This window comes from Haliotis cracherodii, unplaced genomic scaffold (genome assembly GCF_022045235.1).
Source record: "Haliotis cracherodii isolate W230 unplaced genomic scaffold, xgHalCrac1.p SCAF_35, whole genome shotgun sequence".
NCBI lineage: Eukaryota > Metazoa > Mollusca > Gastropoda > Lepetellida > Haliotidae > Haliotis > Haliotis cracherodii.
In genome coordinates, this window is record NW_027266292.1 from 1,930,399 (window position 1) to 1,957,051 (window position 26,653).

Below are 26,653 nucleotides of genomic sequence, written 5' to 3' on the forward strand. Positions count from 1 at the left end.
GTGCCCTTCTGTGCGTCCCAGGACGTGCCTTCTGTATGTAGCAGGGTGTGGAGTCATCCCACAGATGACATCCTTACCTATTGAGCTTGCTGACGGGGTTAACTTCTTTGGTCACGTGGACAAGGCGTCCGACCTCGGATCAGAAGGTCGGTGGTCACGTCAACCGAGTCGCCGAGCCTGACCACCGGATCCATTACCACCCCTCTTACAACAGGGTGCTGGGAGCCTAACCCGGGCTCACCATGATGTGATGGGATCTGGGACTGTATTCATTAAGTCCACGAAGTCGGCCAATATGGTTTGATGCAAGTTAACCTGAGTAGTAGTAAACGTGTTACATTTATGACACAACTGCAAACGTTCGATTGTTCAGTTGGGTAAACCGAGTCAACAGAGGTTACCACATTTCTGGCAGTGAATGAGTGAGTGAATATGGTTTTACGCCGCTTTTAGCAATATTCCAGCAATATCACGGCAGGGGACACAAGAAATGGGCTTCACACATTGTACCCATGTCGGGAATTGAACCCGGGTCTTCGGAGTGACGAGCGAACGCTTTAACCACTAGGCTACCCGACTGCCTACATTTCTGGGAACAAGGGTTGACAAGATTCGACCTTAACGTGTGTTAATCAAGGACAATACTCGAGATGACACGCATAAAATGAAACCTTTGATATATACTACTCAAAAGAAGTTAAAGAACACCCCATGCTTTATTAGCTTTAATGATGACGTCACTTGGAGGCTACTTACCAGAGAACCGCAAGTATGACGTCAGAGAGTTGTGCTGACATTGGTCAACCAAAGGTCACTGAGGTGATACATAGGTCAACGCGGTTCACCAGAGCCGTCCAGGGTTTTTTTTAATCGAAGGAGAGCATGATTTCTTAAAGTTGATGTGCTTCAAAGTTTATTTAATGTACTAGTACTCACTACATAAAAAGTACAGTCTTTGACGTCAGACAAAACATGGTGATTTGCAATGGAAGGGCGAAGTCCAGACCGCGAAAAAGGTTGTAAATGTCACTAAGAGTGTGTGTAGCCCTTGCATTTGAGACGTTTTCTGGATAAACGTAGTTTCATTATACACTAATCAGAATAAGTTATAGAACTTTAATTGGCATGACAGATTAACAGTAGTTATGTGTAAGAATCGGATTTTCTTAATTTTAGTACCGCCTCCGTGGTCTAGTGGTAGAGCGTCCGCCCGGAGAGCGGAAGGTCATACCAAAAGACGTTAAAAGATGGTACTTGTTGTTACCCTGTCTAGCGCTCGGCATTAAAGGGCTAAAGCAAGGACTGGTCGGCTCGGAGTCAGTATACTGTGTCTATAAGGGGTTTTCATGTTAAACTGCGGCATGGTATCTCAGTGTGCTAGCACTATAAATCGTCATCAGTCCGGACTAGTACAAGCAGCCACACACACACATGCACGTCGCTATATAAGCGCAATAATCTTGGACGCGACGTTAAACCCAATTTCACCTCATCTCATTTGATGAGCAGCTGACAGGCTGTGTTTTTCTGTTCTGAATGCTGTATATCCTTGCCCCGTATATCCTTGCACCGTATATCCATGCCCCGTATATCCATGCCCCGTATATCCTTGCACCGTATATCCATGCCCCGTATATCCATGCCCCGTATATCCTTGCACCGTATATCCATGCCCCGTATATCCATGCCCCGTATATCCTTGCACCGTATATCCTTGCCCCGTATATCCTTGCACCGTATATCCTTGCACCGTATATCCATGCCCCGTATATCCATGCCCCGTATATCCTTGCACCGTATATCCATGCCCCGTATATCCATGCCCCGTATATCCATGCCCCGTATATCCTTGCACCGTATATCCATGCCCCGTATATCCATGCCCCGTATATCCATGCCCCGTATACCCTTGCACCTGACTTTGCACCCATGGCTTTGGCGCATTTAGTATACGGTCTAGCTTACGTACGTTGTTGGTAATTTTCTTAACGAGTGAGCGAATTTGGTTATTTCATTTATATCACGGCGTGTCTGCTTCATGTGGGAGGAAAACCCGAAGTGATGAAAACAAGCAAAACACATATTGAAATCAATTCTCAGAAATTATTACGTCAACAATAATAATTTCACAGACTGCTTATTTATTCATTAACACAAAAAAACTAGACAACAATGCGAAGCCAGTGACATTGTTCAGCGCAATAATGCAACACAAGCCCCACCCATTTATCAGCCATTCAGGAAACACTAGTCCAATTGTGGGCGTGGCAATTTGTTTTGTTGTTTTGTTTAGTTAACCACTTAAATACTACGTACTCAATTTCAATTTATTTACAGAAGCACAGGTGTAGACATGACAAACGCTTCTGTATCTGTTGTTTTGTTGTATTATTGTTATTTACCAAACATGCACGATGCGGTACGTGTGATGTCATTATACCCAAAAAGTGTGCTTTCTGTTCTCTGATGTCATTATACCAAAAAAGTGTGCTTTCTGTTCTCTAATGTCATTATACCAAAGAAAGTGTGCTTTCTGTTCTCTTATGTCATTATACCAAAAAAAGTGTGCTTTCTGTTCTCTGATGTCATTATACCTTTTAATGCCTTTTAATGGCTAGACCTGGAAGTGAGTATGATTTTGCTGTGCATGTGATATAGGCTTCTGTATCTGTTGTTTTGTTGTATTATTGTTATTTACCAAACATGCACGATGCGGTACGTGTGATGTCATTATACCCAAAAAGTGTGCTTTCTGTTCTCTGATGTCATTATACCAAAGAAAGTGTGCTTTCTGTTCTCTAATGTCATTATACCAAAAAAAGTGTGCTTTCTGTTCTCTGATGTCATTATACCTTTTAATGCCTTTAAATGGCTAGACCTGGAAGTGAGTATGATTTTGCTGTGCATGTGATATAGGCTCTTTCATTTTTTAGACCCAGAGTATTGGAATAAAATTGCTCTGGACGAACTCCACGCAACACTGAATATGGAGTCAACGGTAGGGGTCGCCCACAACGTTATTCTCTTCCTGGGTGACGGTATGGGGATCTCAACAGTCACAGCCAGTCGGATCTTTGCTGGGCAGGTCAAAGGGCAGTCAGGAGAAGAACATTCTCTCAGTTTTGACAAGTTTCCGCATGTTGCTTTGGCAAAGGTTTGTTGATTGATTTAAACAGCGAATTCGTGTGCACTAGGAGGAAACATTTTAGGATCTGTCACCCTGTCTTTGCACTTTCCAAAATCAATACGTTTATCATATAATGGATAGCATTATAGATAACAAATCCGATAATCTTGGTCTCACGATTCGATAAATATACGAATGGGGTTCCCTTGAAAGAGTGAGTGAGTATGGTTTTACGCCGCTTTTAGCAATATTCCAGCAATATCAGGGCGGGGGACACAAGAAATGGGCTTCACACATTGTACCCATATCGGGAATCGAACCCGGGTCTTCGGCGTGACGAGCGAACGCTTTAAACACTAGGCTACCCGGCCGCCCCTCCCTTGAAGAAAGTACTGTTGATAAACTCCAAGCATCGATGCAAGGCATATTGTCTCACTCGCTATTGACTCGCTATTCCCAGAAAGTGTAGATAGTTGTTTCTTGGTGTGTACATGTTTCTGTGCACAATGGCGGTCGGGTAGCCTAGTGGTTAAAGCGTTCGCTCATCACGCCGAAGACCCGGGTTCGATTCCCGACATGGGTACAATGTGTGAAGCCCATTTCTGGTGTCCCCCGCCGTGATATCGCTGGAATATTGCTAAAAGCGGCGTAAAACATACTCACTCACTCTTTTCAATAAATCATTGTCATTTCACAATACAGAACTGTTTTACGTTTCTTGTGGGAGGTTTATTGTTGACAACTAGTTGAAGATTTTACATTCGCTTCTTTGTGAAATTTGTAGCAACTCCCCGGGATCGGGTGGTCAGGTTCCCTGACCTGGTTGATGTCTGTCATCGTATCCCAATTGCGTTGATCGATGCTCATTATGTCAATTACTGGATCGTCTGGTCCAGACTCGATTATTTACAGACCGCCGTCACATAGCTGGAATATTGCTGAGTGCGGCGTTAAACAACAAGCAAACAATTAATCAATCATGAGAGAGTTGAGAACATTCTGAGGAATGAACTGGCCATGACATCGGTTTTAGCAAGGTTTCTAAAAACCTCAAATTTACGTTTTGAAGCTGATTTTTTCGGCGATTTGTAACCATGTATGGGTTTGGGGTTTTCCACTATCAGCCAGAGACATAAGTATTGTCACACAATAAAACTCAAAGTAGTGAAAACATCTTATGTTTCCTCCCAATGAAGACTAAAATAAGACAAATGCAGTTTGGCATTTTAACTTTTCAGTCACGTGCTTTTTGTGCAGACTTATAGCTGGATGGCCCTGTCTAAATCAACATTGAAATTTAAAGAGTACTCATTGAGTTATATGCTTGTCTGTGTTTTTTGTTTGACGCCGCCCCCATCATATTACGGTTAAATAAAATATATATCGAGGCTAGACCAGAAAAATAAAGATACTCATCTTATAACCGTCAGGGTAATATGACACACTATCAACTACGTCACCAAGCAAATGCTGCTAAAAGCGGCGTTAAACCTAACTTACTCACTCACACGTCACCAAGCCTGACCACCCAAGATATTGATTCATGAGTTGCCTCTTACGACAAGGATAGCTGTGGACAAATTCTGACCAACTAGGATTAAACATTATGCATTCAAAGATATCTGGCAAACGAGATGCATACGATATGCTCATTGTTATAAAGTTTAAGTTCTTCCCCTGGACAAGGGGCGGTCGGGTAGCCAAATGGTTAAAGCGTTCGGTCGCCTAGCCGAATACATGGGTTCGATTCCCGACATGTGTACAATGTGTGAAGCCCAATTCTGGTGTCCCCCGCCGTGATATTGCTTGAATATTGCTAAAAGCGGCGTAAAACCACACTCACTCACTCATCTTGACAAAGTACCAATTTCCACTCAGAGGGTTTATAGCTTTACCTCTGTGGCATGTTGAATAACAGGCAAAGGGACAATAATAACATTGGATTTCAATTGAAAAACGACAGAGAATAACCAGTCTCGATTATCTGTCAAAGCATATTCCATAGGTGTGAAGGGCAAAATAGTGACGAATGTTATGGATCACTGAAACTCAGCGATGACACCAGGTGTTCGCGCCCGCCACTCACACAATTTTAAAAAAAAGGAAGTGTTTTGTTTGTTGCTACAGTCAATCGTGTCTGGACCAGACTATCCGGTGATAGGTATCACGAACAACGATTCACTTCGTTTTGGTACTGGGGCGGTCGGGTAGCCCAGTGGTTAAAGCGTTCGCTCGTCACGCCGAAGACTCGGGTTCGATTCCCGACATGGGTACAATGTGTGAAGCCCAATTCTGGTGTCCCCCGCCCTGATATTGCAAGAAAATTGCTAAAAGCGGCGTAAAACCACACTCACTCATTTCGGTACGACGCCACACTGTCCACCTAGTCACCGTGCCTGATCCATTAAAGTTTATAATCAATATCAATCCCCTTCAATCTTGAAATATATAAAAAGGCTTTGTTCAATGTTGACAATAGTTTCCCGCTAATTATGTACATGTGCTATTTGTATACTGTTACTATCTATAAACTTTGACAAACTCGTTCACTCATATCTGACTGTCTTAAATTGAAAAAACTCCTCGTGATGACACAAAAGCTGTTTTACTGAAAGCATTAAACCCCAAGTCATCTTAAGAGTTTGTGATGCAGTATGTAATAATATTGTGACATGATGCAGCAAGGTTTATTTTAGAAACAAGGTTAAATCAGAACAGCTTAAGACCCAGGTATCTCATCGGAGATACGATCATCTCCATAGGTCCCGCTACCAGTGGTCTCGCGAAAGCCACATCCTGCTGACTTAATCGTCTCTCTGTTGGCCCCACATGGGAAGAGTTTTCTGGTATATATACACGACAACTTGTCTCCTCCTCATCAGTTCTCCTCTTCTTTCACTGGATAACAAGACGTTCACCATGAAATTCTCACTCATCTTCGTTTTTGTTGGTAAGTAGTGAGTGAGTTGGGTTTAACGCCGCTTTTAACAGTATTCCAGTTATATGGCAGCTTAATGTGGGAGGAAAGCCTAAAGTGATGCAGATCTCAGACTATTTCACACTTCGGTGGAACCCACGAGCACGGGTATGGTGCTGACAAACCTAGAAACATAATCGGGGCGAACGGGGTTCGAACCCACAATCATAGGTTTCTGGCATGCCTAAGGGACAAAACTCTGCACAGCGAATCGCGGCGCCTTAGACGACTGGGCCACCTGTGCCCACTTAAGGTAAAAGACATATGGATAGCCGATAGCACATACGCATGGTAACATTACTGGGTTGTCATTTGTTACTTGAGAATACCCAGTGATCCGGTAGTGGTCACTTTTACTTTGTTCCTTGTAATCCATATTCGTTTTAACTATTCCATCTTTAAGTATTACCATATCATATATTGTGGTTGTTATTTTCTTATTATGAAGGGACATATTAGACTCAGTAAGAATAGACACAGCCATAATAGATTTTCCCTGTTTACTCAAAAGGGACAGAAAACTGAAATCAGAAAAATTAATCTGTGGAATAAGAAAGCAATACCATTGTTACAGTCTTTGAGAGAAAGATGAATTGCCCTTCGAATAAATCTTCTTTGTCTTCTTATTCTAAAAGAAGTAACGAAAATTACATATGTCTGTCATTGCAGCTATGCTTCTGGCTGTCAGCCTTGCCCATCGCCACCGTCGACATCGTCACCACCACCACCACCACCACCACTCCTCTTCCGTGAAGCACGTGCACCACTACCACTCATCGGGCTCCTCAGGCTCCTCAGGCTCCTCCGGCTGCGGCTGTTGTGGAGGCAGCTCCGGATCCTCCTCTTCCTCCTCCGAGGACTACCCCATCCCAATCCCCGTCCCCATCTCTAGCGGCGGCAGCAGCAGCAGCGGCAGCAGTGGTGCCTCCGACGCAGCCCTTCTGCAGGCTCTCATCAACGCTGGAAAATAGGTAAAGAGAACGTTACGTTAAAGCCGAAGTATTTTCCTATAAACGAGGTCCTCTAGAATTTAACAGTTTCAAGGAAACTTTTACAAATAATATGGTTAGTTACAATCTAATTCTCAACATTCCCTGAGTATGAATAAATCGTGAACTGAAAGGATATCTGTGTAGTCCCATATTCATGGATTTCTCCTGATTTTGTTGGGGCACGGGTGGCACGCCAGAAACCTATGATTGTGGGTTCGAATCCCGGTTTGCCCCAATTACGTTTCTAGGTTTGCCAGCACCATACCCGTGCTCGTGGGTTTCACCGAAGTGGTAAACGTCTGAGACCTGCTTCACTGACACATCGTGATATAACTGGAATACTGTTAAAATCGGCGTTAAAACCCAACTCACTCACCCTACTGATTTTGTAATTTTAATCCTTTTCAGTTGCCACTTTCTTGGGATGTCTCATTGGGCTGCTTTAAACGTAATATTGGAACATTAGGATTGAATAAACATATTTGAAGAAAAATGGTTGTTTTGTTCCTTTTCTCACGCACGTACTTAAATTATATAATATTCTTATAATATTAAAGGGGGCAAGGGTGGCCTAGTCGTCCAAGGTGCCGCAATTCGCTATGCAGAGTAGCGTCCCTTGGGCACGCCAGATTTTTTTGATTGTGGGTTCGAATCCCGTTTCGACCCGATTATGTTTCAAGATTTGTCAGCACCATTCCGTACTCGTGGGTTTCATCAAAGTGGTAAACGTCTGGAACCTGCATCTATGTCTTGTGGATATTTAATCGTGTGTTAACTTTGAATTCTCGTAATTATATTTATTTAGCTTTTGTATCTTAATTTGTCTAAGCCTAAAACTCCCCGGTAGCCACAATATGGGCTGTCTTGGGAGATAAATCTGAAGCATTGGCTTGACTTCTTTGGAACACGTTCGCCCTAAATCTAACTACTACTACTACTACTACTACTACTACTACTACTACTACTACTATTTTACTACTACTACTACTACTACTATTTTACTACTACTACTATTTTACTACTACTACTACTACTATTTTACTACTACTACTACTACTACTTTACTACTACTACTACTACTACTATTTTACTACTACTACTACTATTTTACTACTACTACTGCTACTATTTTACTACTACTACTACTACTATTTTACTACTACTACTACTATTTTACTACTACTACTATTTTACTACTACTACTACTACTATTTTACTACTACTACTACAACTACTAGTACTACTACTACCACTACTTCTACTACAACTACTACTCTACAACTACTCTACTACTACTACTAGTACCACCACTTTTACTACTACTATCACTACTACTACTACTACTACTATTTTACTACTACTACTACTACGTTACTACTACTACTACAACTACCACAACTACTACTACTACCAATACCACTACTGCTGCTTCTTCCAGTCCGTTTTAGACCCCACATATACAATCATTTACATACCAGACATCTGCACTATTCTCTGTGGACAGGGGGCACGGGTGGCCCAGTTGTCTAAGGCGCCCCGATTCGCTGTGCAGAGTTGCGTCCCTTGGGCACGCCAGAAACCTATGGTTGTGGGTTCGAATCCCGGTTCACCCCGATTATGTTTCTAGGTTTGTTAGCACCATACCCGCGCTCGTGGGTTTCGCCGAAGTGGTAAACGTCTGAGACCTGCATCACTTCTGGCTTTCCTCCCACATTAAGCTGACACGGCGCGATATAACTGGAATACTGTTAAAAGCGGCGTTAAATCCAACTCACACTGGGAATGAGGCACGTTATTCCCCGTTAAATAAACAAGTCAAAATTATCATGTCGGGCATTTTAATTAAACAGAAACAGAAGACAGAAACACAAACCTTCTTTGCCACACTAACTAAATCGCCCCAAAATGTAATGTTTCTATATACTCATCGAAAGTGAATAATTGACCACTTTCTGTTATAAAGTGGATAATGGAAGTTAATTCTAGTATTAGCAGTGGCAATCTCCTGACTGGAGCTCTGAGGACGTCTTCGTCCCACAACGAATAAATGTCAACTTTCACATGTTACCCCGTTCAACGTAGTGGTCCGTCTCATCAGCATGACACGCACGAGATTTACCACAAAATAGAACATGCGCAACAGGTGCGTTTGGGCGAGCACTTCCATATATTTATCGAGTGTATTTGGACGAGCTATACCAACCCAACCAAGAAAAACTGTTTCCTTCTGTTTACACACTCTGTGGACATTGTTGTGCGACAATTGGCTATTCATCATTTTCAAAAAGTCGTTGTGCATAAAGAAAACATTTTAAAGCGTCACACAAGGAGCTAAGTAACTGTAGCACTTTCAGTAGCAAGGGCGGGTAATCCAGTTAAGATGTTTGAGGACAAAGCCAAAACAAAAACGCAAGACAATGCGCATCTTCTGTGGTTGGAAATAAAATTGACAGAGCCTCAACACAGTGCATCAAGAGTTGTCTCCCATTATTCACGACGTGACTGCCGCGCTCCCTCCATGAAGTGACAATTTCCGCAAACTCAAACATCATAACAACATTGTAACAACACTTCCAAAGATTGTTGTTTCACTAAATCGAATTTTCATTAACATGTGGGCTATAAGTTTTTACAAGATGTTTCCATATATTGCAGTTCATCAGAATTATGTGTTTACAAATGGATTGCAGTTTGCTGAAACAAGGTCTTATTGTTGGGCCTACCTTGAGCATGGTGGTTATCACGACTTTCCCCGCTGTGATATTTTTAAAAAAGCAGCGTGCCCCTGCTGGTCTGTTTTTAAAAAAGCAGCGCTTCCCCGCTTGTCTATTTTTAAAAAAGCAGCGTGCCCCCGCTGGTCTATTTTTTAAAAAGCAGCGCGCCCCCGCTGTGATATTTTTAAAAAGCAGGTTTGTTTGGTTAAAATATGAACTGAACATGTCAGGTTCCTCCTCCTCCTCCTCCGAGGACTACCCCATCCCCATCCCTTGTGGCAGCAGCAGAAGCAGCGGTAACAGTGCTGCCTCTGACGTCGCCCTTCTGCAGGCTCTCATCACCGCTGGAAAATAGGTAAAATGGTAACGGGTCATGATTTGTATCTTGGACTTTAAGTAGAATTGTTGTCAATTTTTCAAGCCATTGGTTAATATGAAACGTCGACGAGACAGAATAATCAGTCTCCATTATTCCATTGGGCGTAAAGGTGAGTGAGTGAGTGAGTTGGGTTTAACGCCGCTTTTAACAGTATTCCAGTTACAATGTATATCACGGCGTGTCAGCTTAATGTGGGAGGAAAGCCCGAAGTGACGCAGGTCTTAGACATTTACCACTTCGGTGAAACCCACGAGCACGGGTATGGTGCTGACAAACCTAGACACATAATCAGGGCGAACCGGGATTCAAACCCACAATCATAGGTTTCTGGCGTGACCAAGGGACGCAACTCTGCACAGCGAATCGTGGCGCCCTAGACGACTGGGCCACCCGTGCCCCCTGGGCGTAAAGGGAAGAACGATGGTGGAAATTATATAAATGGGTCACTGAAAATCAGTCCTGCTCTACTAGTGTCACACAATTTGCATAAAAAGCAAGTGTTTGCTTGTTGCTTAACGTCACGCAGCAGTAATCCTGCCTTACGACGGCGGCCTGTAAAAAAATCGAGTTTTGACCAGACAATCCAGTGACACGATTACCAATTAATTGGAGTGTTATAAAAATGTAATATTTGTTCTGTCCTGTGAATGAGGAATGTAACACTATATTTCAGTACAAGTATAGCAGTAACATGACCGATTGTAATTATTACATTTGAGAGCCCCAGGATGTCCAAGACGTAAACTATCCATTTTGGTTAAAGCCCATTACCTATAGCGTGATAGAATAGAATGGCCGTTATCAGATTGAGGCCCGTCCGACTGAGGTCGTATAGGTGATACATGTTTTGTTTTATTTTGTCTCAGATGCAATATGAAATTTAAAAAAAGGGTTGTTTGTTAGCAATTAAAACGTAATACGACACAGTCATACTTTCGTATAATGCCATTAATCATATCAATTTTTTTTAATCTTTTTTATTTTTCAGATTCCAATGATTCTTCTGATGTTAATTTTGAATGACTCGGACTAAATAAACATACTCAAGAACGTTATGTGTTTTTCTTCATTTTTTGCCAATCAAATACATGACATGGTCATCACCAGCGTCACTTCATGTGGGTGCTGTCGGTCCACGCGCCACAATTTGGGATTCAAACTCACGATCAGCGGATCCTGGCACATCTAAGGGAGGCGACCCTGCACTGGGCAACAAGGAACCTGGCGGAGATAGAGAAACGTACCACATTTTAATAGATATTGTGTAAACACATTTGTCAGTGCAAAAAGAAGAATCTCTCACAACAAACTTTGCGATGATGATGAAAACAAGTAGATAAAATAAATAAATAAATAAATAAATAAATAACCTAGTACCTAGAACAAAACACGTTTTTCTTGTAATGTTATTAATCTTTGCGGATGCATGAATAAAGGGCGGGCCTTTTGCTGCTATTGGTTTTTTTAAACTGTTAATCCAGGTTAAATATGTAAACAATGATATTTTTCTAATTTATGTATACAACATTACTTTATATTTCAGGAAATTCTGTGATGTGGGCCTGTGTGTGTGTGTGTGTGTGTGTGTGTGTGTGTGTGTGTGTGTGTGCGCCTGCGTGTATGGGGTGTTTTCGTAGAGTTGGCGATGGCAAAAGAATCAATAGGAATTAAATATATTATTAGCCTTTTTCTCGCAGTCAAATCTTCACGATCTATGTAAACATCTATTTACGATCTGTCGCACAGAAATACAGGTAGTAAATAAAATGGTATTATGAAATGTTCTGGGCGTCGACAGCCACAGATTGTACAGACAGAAGCGAGATTAATGACATTATTCAAATTGCATACCCGTGAAGATCTGGGTTAGAATAGGACATCAGCAACCCATGTTTGCCGTAAAAGGCGACTATGCTTGTCGTACGAGGCGACTTCGGTATCGGGTGGTCAGGCTCGCTGATTTGGTTGATGCATACCATCGTTGCTCATGATGTCAATCATTGGTTTTGCCGGTCCAGACTCGATTATTTACAGTCCGCCGCTATACAGCAGCTGGAATATTGCTGAGTCTGGCGTTACACACCAAACAAACATATTGCTGTTATGCACAAGGAATCGAAACCCGGGCATTTCGGCCCAACCGTTTAAATTTGTTAAGTGATTGAGTGAGTATTGTTTTACGACGCTGCTGGCAATATTCCAGGAATAGCACGGCGGGGATGGGCTTTGTACATTGTGAGAAATCGAATCCGGGCCCGTGGCGAGACGAGCGAACACTTTAACCATTAGGCTATCCCACCTCCACCTCTGCTATGTGTGTACTCCAATAGATATGTGGAACGGGGCCTTGCACCTCAAAGTTTACAATCACGTCACAATACCCGATGACGTAATTTGTGGAATATTGTTGCAAGATCCATCAGCGAAACAATATTAATGCCATGTGACGTCAGCCCAGCAACAAGGTTGCTGGGGTAATCGAGTGTGCAAAAGCTCCTCTCAGTGATCTATCATCTCCACACGATATGTCGTTGAATAAGCCAAGGGGTGTTGAGAGTTTCATTATTTGTTCGTGAAACTTGTTCCGACACACGTGTTGGTATTACAGAATGTGTAATACAGCTGTATGTTTATTAAATGGGTGATCTCTTCATGGGCAAATAATAACACTGAATACCATACGAAAACTGGAATTAACAGTTGGTTGGTTGGTTGTTTAACGCCGCACTCAGTAATATTCCAGCTATAAGACGGCGGCCTGTAAATAATCGAGTCTGGACCAGACAGTCCAGTGATTAATATCATGAGCATCGATCCACGCAATTGGGATCGATGACATGCATCAACCAAGTCAGCGAGCTTGACCACCCGATCCCGTTAGTCGCCTTTTACGACAAGCATAGTCGCCTTTTACGGCAAGCATGGGTTGCTAAAGAACTATTCTACCCCGGATCTTGACGGGTAGGAATTAACAGAATATGGGCTGTTTATTGAACGTCCATTGGACAAATATTTCAGTTTGATCACGTCGTGTCAGCTTGATGTGGCGGTAAAACAAGTGATGCAGGTGTTCACCCTGCTGAAACTGACAACCGGGTATCATAATCAAGGCGATTCTGGGCCCGGTTCCACAAAGCTAACTTAGCGCTAAGGTGATTGTAACTCCCATTCTTTGACTCTGACTTACGACCTTCGTAGCGCTAAGAATTCTGGAATTCAAATTCACGATCATAAAATTCTGGCACCCTTCAGCTATTTGCGACGCCTTTAACATAGGTCGGGTTAATACACGTTCGATCGTCGCACCGAATGTTCCTCACATTAGTAAGCCCGTTTATGAGGGAATATGGCTAAAATGTGTGTAAAAATCATGCTCACATAGCAAGCGAGCCTTAAGAGGGAAGAAGTGCAGAATATTATTTTTACTAATCTTTACATATTTCGTATCTTTTTTGTTATAATGACGCAGAAATATTTATTTCTTATTATTTTAATCCATGATCATATCATAATAAATATGCAGTCATCCAGGGGTTGCAGAGCGTCTCAACATGGGTTCTGTTAAAGGAATTAGCCGATCACAAGATAGTCTGGATAAATGGGGCTGTCCCAGTGTTATAAAGAAGCATCTCTCTCATAACTCACACACACTGGTCAAACACGATGGCAAACTTCAAGCTTGCACATCTGCTCCTTTTACTAGTGTTAGGTAAGTTAATCTATCAGGATGTTTGTGTGTTTAAACATGAAATCTCTTTGAGGTATTTCATGTCTTTAAACAGATTTAAACGGCTTCAAATTAATTCCTAATTCAATGATTTTTACCTGGTTTCAACACCAACTGGGGGTTTAACTATGAGAAATAGGCATATTAATAGTGAGTGAGTGTTTATGGTTTTACGCCGCTTTTGGCAATGTTCTCGCAATATCACGGCGGGCATATTAATAGTGTGTTTTATGCCGCAAGTCAGTCTGACAATAGAGAGAGTCTTGGCCGGGACACAGTCGTTGATAACATGAGCAATGACCCACGTCGTCGGGGCGCGATGAAACACTATCAGCATGATTAGAAATGCTGATCACCCGATCCGCATTTTAGACTGATGTTACCCTGTCTGGCGCTCGGCATTAAGGGGCTAAAACGAGGACTGCTCGGCTCGGCTCGGCGGCTCGGCTCGGCTCGGCTCGGCTCGGAGAGACAGAGAGAGAGAGAGAGAGAGAGAGAGAGAGAGAGAGAGAGAGAGAGAGAGAGAGAGAGAGTCGCTGCAATATGTAGGCAACATGTAGGCAACTATCTTGAGCGCGACGCTAAACCGGTCCTCACTCGCGCTACCGAAGGTCGAGTCCATTGAGAAAGTGCCCAGTGATGCAGCCAGGTTCCCTGGGTATGCTGCGCTGGCGCTGCGCAGGGAACCAGGCTGTCAGTGATAGAGTTTTTCCCCTTGTTCAAAGTACTTATATTTTTGTGTTCTAGTATTGTGGACAACACTAAGTATTGCCGAGCATCATGGCGGCGGCATCCACGAGCACCATCATACACACCATCACCACCACCATCATCACACTAAAAACATCCACCACTACGACGAATATGACTCCCCCACACCCTCTAGCGAATCATCTTCTGGTGGATCCTCCGGATGTGGATGTGACAGTCAATGTTCTGACTGCGGTGGATCATCACCACCGCCAGCGCCAGCGCCACAGCCACAGCCACAACCACCGCCCCTACCACTGCCACTTCAACCTCCACTACTACAGCCACCACCACCACTTGGGACACTGTCGACGTTTGGATTACTCGGTTAAAAACTGACCTAACACATGTCCCTGTGTGCGGCGTTACGAGGAAGCTGTCCTGGTATTTTCACGGGCTCTGGTAAATTCGACGAATGTAGTTAACCCATTTTTGTTAATTGTTTTAGGTAAACTATTTATGAAATGTAAGTGGGATCATTATTAATATGTATTCGAAAGTTCCTACACATTTTCTTCTGTGCAAACAGAACGTTTTGTAGACACGACGTATGTCATGTAGAGTTTGTTAGAATTGTTCCGCAAGAAAAAGCAATAAATTCATACAAAATTTCCATTCGTATACTCATTTGTTTTATTTCCCAGATAAAGTAAAACCCCGATTATACAATTACATTCCCGAAAGAAATGACCCTGAAAGAGGGATTTCTGGACACCCGGGATGTCACTGTATGTATACTGAAGCAACCGGCATTTGTACGGTGGCCCATACCCGCCACAAGTGAGATCGTTTTTCACTGTATGCCTCTATATTGCATCTGGCGGCCGCCAGATACTTCCACTGGTGAGATCAAATTCTCTAGAGCTGCTAATGGCTCATCAAGCAGGTGATACCTACTTTAGAATCAAAGCTCAATCTTACGGATACAATCTCCAACCTGTCGATTGCCAGGGCACTGATCTGGAAGTAATTCTGGTCACACGTGGTATGCCAATTTGAAACGAAAAGTATCAGGCAAATAGAGAATCTCACCCGAGTGTCTTTTGATATCAAATATATCAACGAGTGTGCCCAGAAATGGGCCCAGAAATTCCCTCTCTGCAGAAACGTCTGACGTATGCCTCTCATCCAATAATTTATATCTACCGCGATGGTTATGGTCACACAACATCAGACATTTTCATTCCGGAGATTTTCAAAACTTGCCAGGAAAAGCCGACTTCAAATACCACGTGAGGTTTATCTGTTTATTGGGGAACTGAAACTAGCATAAATATGCACAGTATCATGTATAAAGTCAAGGCAAGGCTCGAAATTCTTCGGTCGATCTCTGTATGAGATCGAAAAGTGATGCATGTTTGATTCTCAACACAAGTTATGATCATAATTCCAATTTTATTTCATATAATTTACAGATAACAGGAACAGATAACAGATAAAGTTGAACAGGTATATATAAATCAACAGAGCCAGCAGTCGAGAACCATGTTCGTTGAAAACTGTACAGAACCTGTAACGAATAAGATAAACAGTTAAACAAATAAAATACCGAATTTAACTTATTAAGGGCCCATGGACACCATAACGTGAGTTTACTTTTCGACCCGGCCGATGTTAGAGGTCAAGCCCTCTTTCCTTTAGGTTGGTTGGTTGGTTTGTTGTTTAACGCCGCACTCTGCAATAGTCCAGCTATATGACGGCGGTCTGTAAATAATCGAGTCTGGACCAGACAATCCAGTGATTGACATCATCAGCATCGATCCACGCAGTTGGGATCAATGACATGCATCAACCAAGTCAGCGAGCCTGACCACCCGATCCCGTTAGTCGCCTTTTACGGCAAGCATGGGTTGCTGAAGACCTATTCTACCCCGGATCTTCACGGGTCCATTCCTGTAGGAGTTCCGAGAAAGGACGGATTAGTGTCGTTAAGTTTTAAGTGTAGTTATTCAGTTGTCACAGGGAGAAATCATAAGGTGTAGCTGACCCGGTTCTTTTAGAGGCTGTCTGTCGTTAGATGATGCTGGTGCATGACATATAATCATATCAGAGCATGGGTTTGATACAGTTAAATGCAAGGTCTGAGGTAGTTCTATGGATGAATCGACCGGGGTTTGTCATACCGGAAATCAAGACTACGCAAGTCTGGTTTGATTCATCGTGAAAATAGACTTGTCCTGACTTCAGCACCATTAATATTGCGACGTTTAGGTGCACATCTGTGCACCGATGTTGTTTCGGGAATAACGACTCCAGAAGAGTCAGTGAAGCTACCCAAATGGCAATGATAGAGATGAGAGTCGTTGTTATAATAGGTGGGCTATTGATAAAAATGTAAATAATAGTTTCTTGTGATGCCACGATAGAAGCGTCAGAGGAAACGGTATCCGTTTACTGCTTTGAACAGTAATTAACGTTATCAGTTATATCACGTCGTATCAGTTCAATGTTGGAGGAAGGACCAGTTCCACGACGTTTACCTCTTTGGCGAACCCGCAAATAACATGGTGTTGACTGACACAGGATTGTAATTTGTGACGAAAAACATCCTCGTCCCCATAAAGGCATATCCTGACCCGTTTAAGGGACGCTACTCTGCATAAGAAAATTGCCAAGATGTTTTGATCTTATCTGTTGCATTGAGTTACACTCACCAAGTATTGTGTCTACTTCTTCTTGCCGGCGTTGATGAGAGCCTGGAGAAGGGCGGCGTCGGAGGAACCGCTGCTGCCGCTGCTGCTGCCGCCGCCGCTGGAGATTGGGATGGGGATTGGGATGGGGTAGTCTTCGTCCGAGGATTCAGAAGATCCGGAACTTCCTCCACAACCGCATCCTGAGGACTCGGATGAGCCTGAGGAACCTGATGAGCCTGATGAGTACTCGTCGTAATGATGGATATTCTTCGTGTGGTGGTGGTGATGATGGTGGTGGTGGTGATGGTGACGATGATGATGGTGACCATGGTGGTGATGGGCCAGGGAGACAGCCACCAGCATTGCTGTGGAATGGGAAAGGAATCACAGAAGTTTCAATATGATTAATATACATAGATAATCATCATCCTGTTATTACTAACCCGACTAACGGGATCGGGTGGTCAGGCTCGCTGTCGGGTTACGTTGATCGATGCTCATGACATCAATCACTGGATTATCTGCTCCAGACTGGATTATTTACAGACCGCCGTCATATAGCTGGAATATTGCTGAGTGCGGCGTTAAACAACAAACAAAGGTAAGAACAATTGTATGAATAGATCATTGAAAATCAGGGATCACAGCAAGTGTCGCGAAAAGGAAGGCATGTCCTGCACAGCCTACAATGTACTCCTAATTTAAAATAAATATTTTTTATATATTATTTTCTTATATTTATGAAACTACAGGCGACTGAGTAGATATATACAGAGAAAACATTGTTGAAAAAGAATATATGATCAATAACGCTTTGTCTGTCTTATCTTCATAAAAAATATGGAGGCACGGGTGGCCCAGTCGTCTGAGGTGCCGCGATTCGCTGTGCAGAGTTGCGTCCCTTTGGCACGCCAGAAACATATGATTGTGGGTTCGAATCCCAGTTCGCCCCAATTATGTTTCTAGGTTTGTCAGCACCATACCCGTGCTCGTGGGTTTCACCGAAGTGGTAAACGTCTGAGACCTGCATCACTTCTGGCTTTCCTCTCACATTGAGCTGACACGCCGTGATATAACTGGAATAATGTTAAGAGCGGGGTTAAACCCAACTCACTCACTCATAAAAAATATAACCTGAAAAAGATAACAACAATCCAGGACCATGCACAAAAAATAACGATTACATATGAACTTTGAAGAGTCTGAAATCTCACCAAACAGAAGCAGAAGACTTGTAACGCTAGCCATTGTTATTTAGTTTTTTTGGCTGAGGTGAGTGGAGTGATGAAGACCACTGACCACAACTGCCCTTATATACTGCCCAGCCTTGCCCCCTAGTGGTGACCTATAGCGTAGGTGAAGAAGTAATCACCATATTTCCCTAATTACATTGTCTTACCTGGGGAGCAGAAAGGTGTGGTTTTATAAATGAACTACAGGTGGTCATGTAAAAAATGTTATTGTTCTCAAATATGACTTGTTTACGAATCTAGCAATTTGGTTGGCCAGTCACCGTCTTGTAATTATGAAAAACAGTTTGCCCTACTCCCATGTGTAGCGTTATAAGTATAAAATTGCCCTGAACTGTTAGTGTTAGAGCTAGAAGACGCATGTGGCCCCACGTATTACAGATTTGATTTTAAAAGTATTTCTATTACAAGACAATGTTACAATGTCAGTCTTAAAGTCGGCTTCTTAGAAAAGTAATAATGTTTGCTCTATCCCCATGTGCAGGGAAATATAGGATAGCTTTTGTCCAGAAATACTAATACGGACGCAAGCGCCCCTGTGCTTTGTACTGTCCAGGGCAAGAAAAAATACTTTTAATCATTGAGGGAGTGACTATAGTATTACGCCGCTTTTAGCAATATTCCAGCAATTTCACGGCGGGGAAGACCAGAAGTGGGCTTCACATATTGTACCCATGTCGGGAATCGAACCCGGGTCTTCGGCGTGACGAGCGAACGCTTTAACCACTAGGCTACCCGACCGCCCCTTTTTAATCATTACTCTTCATATGGGGGTTGTGTGTGTGTGTGTGTGTGTGTGTGTGTGTGTGTGTGTGTGTGTGTGTGTGTGTGTGTGTGTGTGTGTGTGGTATAATATCTGCGGATATTATGACATCATAAGATATAAAGATTTTTAAACAAACATTTTCACCAAAACTGTTTCGACTCGCAAACTAACCTCGCAATGATCCATTCGTTCAATGTGTTACTACTTTTAATCAAGGATATGTTGCACCAATGCTATTTTCTCGGAGTCCCACATCAATAAACAATCTGAATCTTTAAAGCTAAGAAACTTGCACAACCGATCAGATTAGTTTATTCAAGTTTGAAAATCTTTCATAATAACTATATTTCAAAATCTTCGACTCTAAAATCTTGCCAATTTTGGCCTATTGTATGGTTCTGGGGTTTGGGGTATTCTAAGGTACACATGCATTGAAAAAAATCCAGTCACAAGCATGTACATGTTTCCTTGGCGTCCGCAATTCAACAACTAGTGATATTGTATTGGGGGACTGCGGAAAATACCCAACATCCATATTGGCATGAAAACGTTGTATCTTTTATTGGTTAAAACTCATCTCCAAGCGTCCTTTCCGCAGTCGGGGCGGTCGGGTAGCCTAGTGGTTAAAGCGTTCGCTCGTCACGCCGAAGACCCGAGTTCGATTCCCGACATGGGTATATTGTGTGAAGCCCATTTCTGGTGTCCCCTGCCGTGATATTGCTGGAATATTTCTAAAAGCGGCATAAAACCATACTCATTGACTCCTTTCTGCTATCCATTTAAAGCATATAAGATGTTACTTTATATTGCTAAAAAGGTGATTCTAGAGACAAACATTACACTTTTTCAATTGGGTCTTCGATATGCGTGGATTGGACAGGGAGTTGGGAATGTTACAGATTTTATATCAATTTGCAACAACGATGTAAAGATTGTTTTCAGTAAGAGTGATCTAGAAATATTAAAAATGGAAAATGTACACATTCGTATTCACTGTATAAATAACTCTAAATATATTAAAAAAATTGAAAAGCATTATCGCAAATTCCGGTGTGGATATTATAATGTAATGTTTTATACAAAAATACTATTTCATGCCACTGAGAACAATTACGTGGAATGTGTTACAGTAATAATACTGAAGACTAAGATCATGTCCTTCTCATCTATACACATAATAAAGATATGACTTGGTTGATGCATCATCCATACTAATTGCGTGGATCGATGCTCATGATATCAATCTCTGGATTGTCTGGTCCAGACTCGATTATTTACAGACCGCCGTCATAAAGCTGGAATATTGCTGAGTGCGGCGTTAAACAACAAACAAACCAAATCACAACGGTGCCCCCCAGTGGGTGGACCCCGTGCATAGACATTCGGGGTTAATTGTCAGGTCACATCTGAACTTATCCTGGCTCACCTGTGACTTGGCGTACCGTGCCTTCGATGTCGAAGCGTAAAACGACATTCAGCTCGTAAAATCCCGTGCACCCCGCTAGTGGCACGTGTGACGCGTAACAAGACATCATCTGTACGTTACTCCGTATCTGTGCAACTGCCTATTGGGTGCATCGGGAAGGCCGTTTGCCCAATGCATGCAATGGACAGTGATGTGTATAGGCTTTTAAATCTTATTCACTAAAGTCGTCAGGACAAAGTTATTTTATAAGGATCTATTCACCGAGTTATTTTACAAAGATCTGTTCACTGAATTGTTTTCACACACCGATGCATCAACATTTAATTATAAATTACTATTTATATGGTTTCTAAACACAAATAAAATGGTGTTCGAAAATAATACGTCTGACCAAAAGACTTTAATAAATGCGAATAACCATAATAATTGTTTTTTTAAATTATTAAACGATGATCTTCGCTGACCTATATCTCACTGATATACATGAATATCGAAAATATATGTGAACACTTCGCAACGTGAAGGGATAAATAGATATTTGATGCATTATTTGCGGCGTGTTACGGGGAAGACCAAACATATTTATTCCATTGATTTGATTGAATACGAAAACACATTTACACTAATTTTAGAAGGTAACATAAAATGTAATTTCAGTAGTCGTTGTAACCACTCAGTCCAGAATAAGGCATTCAGTGATTTTTTATTTATTGTCATATCATATCAGACAGCAACCATGCACAGTTTCTAATATTCCTAACAATACGCTTGAGCGATTTAAAACGTATCATCAATAGTTTTGTGTTCACAGTGATGTGTTTCACGGTACAATGACGCACGCATAAATAGTTCTCTTGTGTCGTCACAGTGATGTGTTTCACGGTACTATGACGCACGCTTCAATAGTTCTCTTGTGTCGTCACAGTGATGTGTTTCACGGTACTATGACGCACGCATCAATGGTTCTCTTGTGTCGTCACAGTGATGTGTTTCACGGTACAATGACGCACGCATAAATAGTTCTCTTGTGTCGTCACAATGATGTGTTTCACGGTACTATGACGCACGCATCACTAGTTCTCTTGTGTCGTCACACTGATGTGTTTCACGGTACAATGACGCACACATAAATAGTTCTCTTGTGTCGTCACAATGATGCGTTTCAAGTTACTATGACGCACGCATCACTAGTTCTCTTGTGTCGTCACACTGGTGGGTTTCACGGTACTATGACGCACGCTTCAATAGTTCTCGTGTGTCGTCACAGTGATGTGTTTCACGGTAACATCTCTTGTGTCGTCACACTGATGTGTTTCACGGTACTATGACGCACGCATCAATGGTTCTCTTGTGTCGTCACAATGATGTGTTTCACGGTACAATGACGCACGCATCACTAGTTCTCTTGTGTCGTCACACTGATGTGTTTCACGGTACAATGACGCACACATAAATAGTTCTCTTGTGTCGTCACAATTATGCGTTTCAAGTTACTATGACGCACGCATCAATAGTTCTCTTGTGTCGTCACACTGGTGGGTTTCACGGTACTATGACGCACGCATCAATAGTTCTCTTGTGTCGTCACAGTGATGTGTTTCACGGTACAATGACGCACGCATCAATAGTTCTCTTGTGTCGTCACAGTGATGTGTTTCACGGTACTATGACGCACGCTTCAATAGTTCTCTTGTGTCGTCACAATGATGTGTTTCACGGTACAATGACGCACGCATCACTAGTTCTCTCGTGTCGTCACACTGATGTGTTTCACGGTACAATGACGCACACATAAATAGTTCTCTTGTGTCGTCAAAATGATGCGTTTCAAGTTACTATGACGCACGCATCACTAGTTCTCTTGTGTCGTCACACTGGTGGGTTTCACGGTACTATGACGCACGCATCAATAGTTCTCTTGTGTCGTCACAGTGATGTGTTTCACGGTACAATGACGCACGCATCAATAGTTCTCTTGTGTCGTCACAGTGATGTGTTTCACGGTACTATGACGCACGCTTCAATAGTTCTCGTGTGTCGTCACAGTGATGTGTTTCACGGTACCATGACGCACGCATCACTAGTTCTCTCGTGTCGTCACAGTTATGCGTTTCACGGTACTATGACGCACGCATAAATAGTTCTCTTGTGTCGTCACAGTGATGTGTTTCACGGTACAATGACGCACGCATCAATAGTTCTCTTGTGTCGTCACAGTGATGTGTTTCACGGTACTAGGACGCACGCATCAATAGTTCTCTTGTGTCGTCACAGTGATGTATTTCACGGTACTATGACGCACGCATCACTAGTTCTCTCGTGTCGTCACAGTGGTGTGTTTCACCGTGCAATGACGCACACATCACTAGTTCTCTCGTGTCGTCAGAGTGATGTTTCACGGTACTATGACGCACGCATCAATAGTTATCTTGTGTCGTCACACTGATGTGTTTCACGGTACAATGACGCACGCATCACTTGTTCTCTTGTGTCTTCACAGTGGTGTGTTTCACGGTACTATGACGCAGGCATCACTAGTTATCTTGTGTCGTCACAGTGATGTGTTTCACGGTACAATGACGCACGCATCAATAGTTCTCTTGTGTCTTCACAGAGGTGTGTTTCACGGTACTATGACCAGGCATCACTAGTTCTCTTGTGTCGTCTCAGTGATGTGTTTCACGGTCCAGTGACGCACGCATCACTAGTTCTCTTGTGTCGTCACAGTGATGTGTTTCACAGTACAATGACGCACGCATCACTAGTTCTCTTGTGTCGTCACAGTGATGTGTTTCACAGTACAATGACGCACGCATCACTAGTTCTCTTGTGTCGTCACAGTGATGTGTTTCACGGTACTATGACGCACGCATCACTAGTTATCTCGTGTCGTCACAGTGATGTGTTTCACGGTACTATGACGCACGCATCAATAGTTCTCTCGTGTCGTCACAGTTATGCGTTTCACGGTACTATGACGCACACTTCATCAACTCTCATGTGCCCATATGATGTATGCCACGAGGACTGTGACGCACGCTTTTTATCGAAAAACATTAAATCACCCCGAAAAGTCTTGAAAAAAAATTGATAATGCTTCAGACAGTTGAAAAAACCCGAAATTGCCTGCCACAAAAATAGCATTGTTGCAAGGTGTTTTTCCTTAAAAATAACAACAGACTCATTTTTTAATAAAAACATATCTGGTTTTGTCGCTCTTGCTGAAAAATATCTAATCTCGTCACAAAATCCCAGGGAACACCCGCACCCCACCCACCCCTTCCCAACATCTTTGATTTCCCTTTTACTTAAATCAATGGATGTGTAATAACCTGTTCATTGAAGCAGTGAATGTTTGATTCTGCTGTTCATTGAAGCAGTGAATGTTTGATTCTCCTGTTTATTGAAGCAGTGAATGTTTGATTCTCCTGTTCATTGAAGCAGTGAATGTTTGATTCTCCTGTTCATTGAAGCAGTGAATGTTTGATTCTCCTGTTCATTGAAGCAGTGAGTAATTGGGTCGCCTGTTAATTAAAGCAGTATATGTTTCAAAATTGATTGATTCTCCGTGTGCGTGTGTGTGTGTCTGTTTATATCTCTGTGTGTGTCCGTCTGTCTGCCTGTATACGTGTTGGTGTCTGCCCATGTGTGTATGGTTGTGTGTGCATACATTCTTCAAAACTATAGCTCTTTGTGCTGTGTAATCTCCTTTCCAAGTATAGCAGTGTATAAAACAACAAAGCAATTGTCATAATTCATTTTTTTATTTTACATAATTGTGTCTTAAGAGAAACACATAACAATTAAAGTAAAACGGGTAAGTAGAAGTCAACAGAACCAGCTGTCTAAGAAACTGCGGAGAGCCTGTAACAAATAAGACAAACAAAAAACTAGTTTAAAAGACGTTGTTATATGTGATGCTGTCCTGATAACAGCAGCCATTGCAGGATGACAGTAGCAGTCAAGATTAATGTAGTGTAGTGGCACGCGGGCAGCCATAGCTGACTTGTTTTACGCCGCACAATGCAATATTCCAACCTGTTAACAGTCCAGACTGGGCAAGAAAAGAGGTGATTGATATCATGAGCAACGATCCTGTCGAGGTACTATGACACGCAATCGACAACTAGGTTCTTTTAATCGCCTCTTATGACAAGCAAAGCTTACTGGATCATTGGGGGTGCCATCACGTCCTTTCATTTGTTTGTTTGTTTTTTAACGCCGTACTCAGCAAATTCCAGCTATATTCATTTGCGTGCTCTTCACTTAAAAACAAACAGTTTTTTGCTTGTTTGTTTATTTAATGCCTCACTCATCAATATTCTTGACGGCGGTCTGTAAATCATGGAGTCTTGACCAAACAATCCAGTGATTGACATCATGAACATCGATCTCGCTAATGGGATACGATGATATACACAAACCAAGTCAGCGAGTGTGACCACACGACCCCGTTAGTCGCCTCTTACGACAAGCATAGTCACCTTTTACGGCAAGCATGAGTTGCTGAAGACCTATTCTACCCTGGATCTTCACGGGGCTTTTAGCCTGTTAGCTCAATGTGATAGGAAAGGAACTGATCTATGTTGTAGACAATTAATTACTACGAGTACTGTACGATTCTGACAGACAAGGGGTCGCAATCGGGGCGAAACATACTTCAAAGCCCACGACAAGCGGATCCTGGCTCGTACAAGGCACGTCACTCTGGAAACAATGGAGTATTGAGTTACACTCACCAAGTATTATGTCTACTTCTTCTTTCCGGCGTTGATGAGAGCCTGGAGAAGGGCGGCGTCGGAGGAACCGCTGCTGCCGCTGCTGCTGCCGCCGCCGCTGGAGATTGGGATGGGGATTGGGATGGGGTAGTCTTCGTCTGAGGATTCAGAAGACCCGGAACTTCCTCCACAACCGCATCCTGAGGACTCGGATGAGCCTGAGGAACCTGATGAGCCTGATGAGTACTCGTCGTAATGATGGATGTTCTTTGTGTGGTGGTGGTGATGATGGTGGTGGTGGTGATGATGACGATGATGATGGTGACCATGGTGGTGATGGGCTAGGGAGACAGCCACCAGCATTGCTGTAGAACAGGTAAAAAGATACATAAAGAAAATCTAACGTTAAGTTGATCACATGGGTTGCATAAGCAAACAGATGTGTGATCCCCGGAGTGACACGAGAGAGCTTCAGATAAGCTGCGTATTTGCGAAAAATAAGCGCAGTTGTTATCTAATATATTCAGGTACTGGAACATTGTTACTTTACAAAAGAAAGTAATTTGGTTATGAAGTTATACCGCTTCATCTTTCAGTTTAATATGTTTAATAATATTTAATTACCTATCACTAATTCATAGTTAAAAAAATGAAAATGCAGAAGTGACTGAATGGACAATGTTCGGAGAAAGAACAAATGTTTCGCATGTTATGTCTTTCCGCAGAAAAAAAGTAGAAAAAGTTCAGGATCTTAGCGAACAAATAAGATAATTTTTTCGTTAAGACAAAAAACAGACTTAAACTCACCAAGAAGAAGTAATAGACTTGTTACGCTAGCCATTGTGACTGGTTTAGTGGAGATGTGAGCTCGAAGTGATGGACACCTTTCACAAGAACTGCCGTTATATACTGTCCAGTCTGGCTCCCTACTGGTGCATTGCAGCAAAGGTGTAGCAATAATCATCATATCTTACTAATTAACTGATCTTACCTGGGACGCCGACAGGTGTGGTAAGACACTCAAGCTGTAGGTGGCAATGAAACAATGCTATGACCGCCCTGAAAGGAAATGTTAATCCACTGGTTGATCTCGACGTCTTACCGTGACTGAGATGCCTTTGATGCTTGTGTACACGTATATAAAGTTAAAGATACTGAGCTTTATTGATTGCGTTTTTTATAGCTTTAGTATAC

General features: G+C 42.4%; 4 protein-coding genes across 4 annotated transcripts; 1 reads left to right on the forward strand and 3 right to left on the reverse strand.

The window, feature by feature from the left end:
- Positions 1-1,494: 1,494 nt before the first annotated feature.
- On the reverse strand, positions 1,495-1,944 carry LOC139477724 (cleavage stimulation factor subunit 2-like). The gene has a single exon (XM_071260121.1). It carries the CDS (start codon positions 1,942-1,944, stop codon positions 1,495-1,497), a length of 450 nt encoding a protein of 149 aa, XP_071116222.1.
- A 4,102-nt stretch (positions 1,945-6,046) lies between these two features.
- On the forward strand, positions 6,047-7,075 carry LOC139477785 (lateral signaling target protein 2 homolog). The gene is made up of 2 exons (XM_071260202.1): positions 6,047-6,077; positions 6,774-7,075. Exons 1-2 carry the CDS (start codon positions 6,047-6,049, stop codon positions 7,073-7,075), a joined length of 333 nt encoding a protein of 110 aa, XP_071116303.1.
- Positions 7,076-17,332: 10,257 nt separating this feature from the next.
- Positions 17,333-18,547, reverse strand: LOC139477781 (transcription factor Ken 2-like). The gene is made up of 2 exons (XM_071260198.1): positions 18,514-18,547; positions 17,333-17,664 (listed from the first exon to the last, which is right to left on the reverse strand). Exons 1-2 carry the CDS (start codon positions 18,545-18,547, stop codon positions 17,333-17,335), a joined length of 366 nt encoding a protein of 121 aa, XP_071116299.1.
- Positions 18,548-25,492: 6,945 nt separating this feature from the next.
- LOC139477782 (transcription factor Ken 2-like) lies at positions 25,493-26,300 on the reverse strand. The gene is made up of 2 exons (XM_071260199.1): positions 26,267-26,300; positions 25,493-25,824 (listed from the first exon to the last, which is right to left on the reverse strand). Exons 1-2 carry the CDS (start codon positions 26,298-26,300, stop codon positions 25,493-25,495), a joined length of 366 nt encoding a protein of 121 aa, XP_071116300.1.
- Between the last annotated feature and the right edge of the window lie 353 nt (positions 26,301-26,653).

Bases quoted from the DNA above. Each gene is read 5' to 3' on its own strand.
- LOC139477724 (XM_071260121.1), bottom strand. From the start codon at position 1,944: ATGCGCCAAAGCCATGGGTGCAAAGTCAGGTGCAAGGGTATACGGGGC.
- LOC139477785 (XM_071260202.1), top strand. From the start codon at position 6,047: ATGAAATTCTCACTCATCTTCGTTTTTGTTG. The intron at 6,078-6,773 runs GTAAGTAGTGAG...CTGTCATTGCAG, and splicing joins ACTCATCTTCGTTTTTGTTG to CTATGCTTCTGGCTGTCAGC.
- LOC139477781 (XM_071260198.1), bottom strand. From the start codon at position 18,547: ATGGCTAGCGTTACAAGTCTTCTGCTTCTGTTTG. The intron at 17,665-18,513 runs GTGAGATTTCAG...CCCATTCCACAG, and splicing joins AAGTCTTCTGCTTCTGTTTG to CAATGCTGGTGGCTGTCTCC.
- LOC139477782 (XM_071260199.1), bottom strand. From the start codon at position 26,300: ATGGCTAGCGTAACAAGTCTATTACTTCTTCTTG. The intron at 25,825-26,266 runs GTGAGTTTAAGT...CCTGTTCTACAG, and splicing joins AAGTCTATTACTTCTTCTTG to CAATGCTGGTGGCTGTCTCC.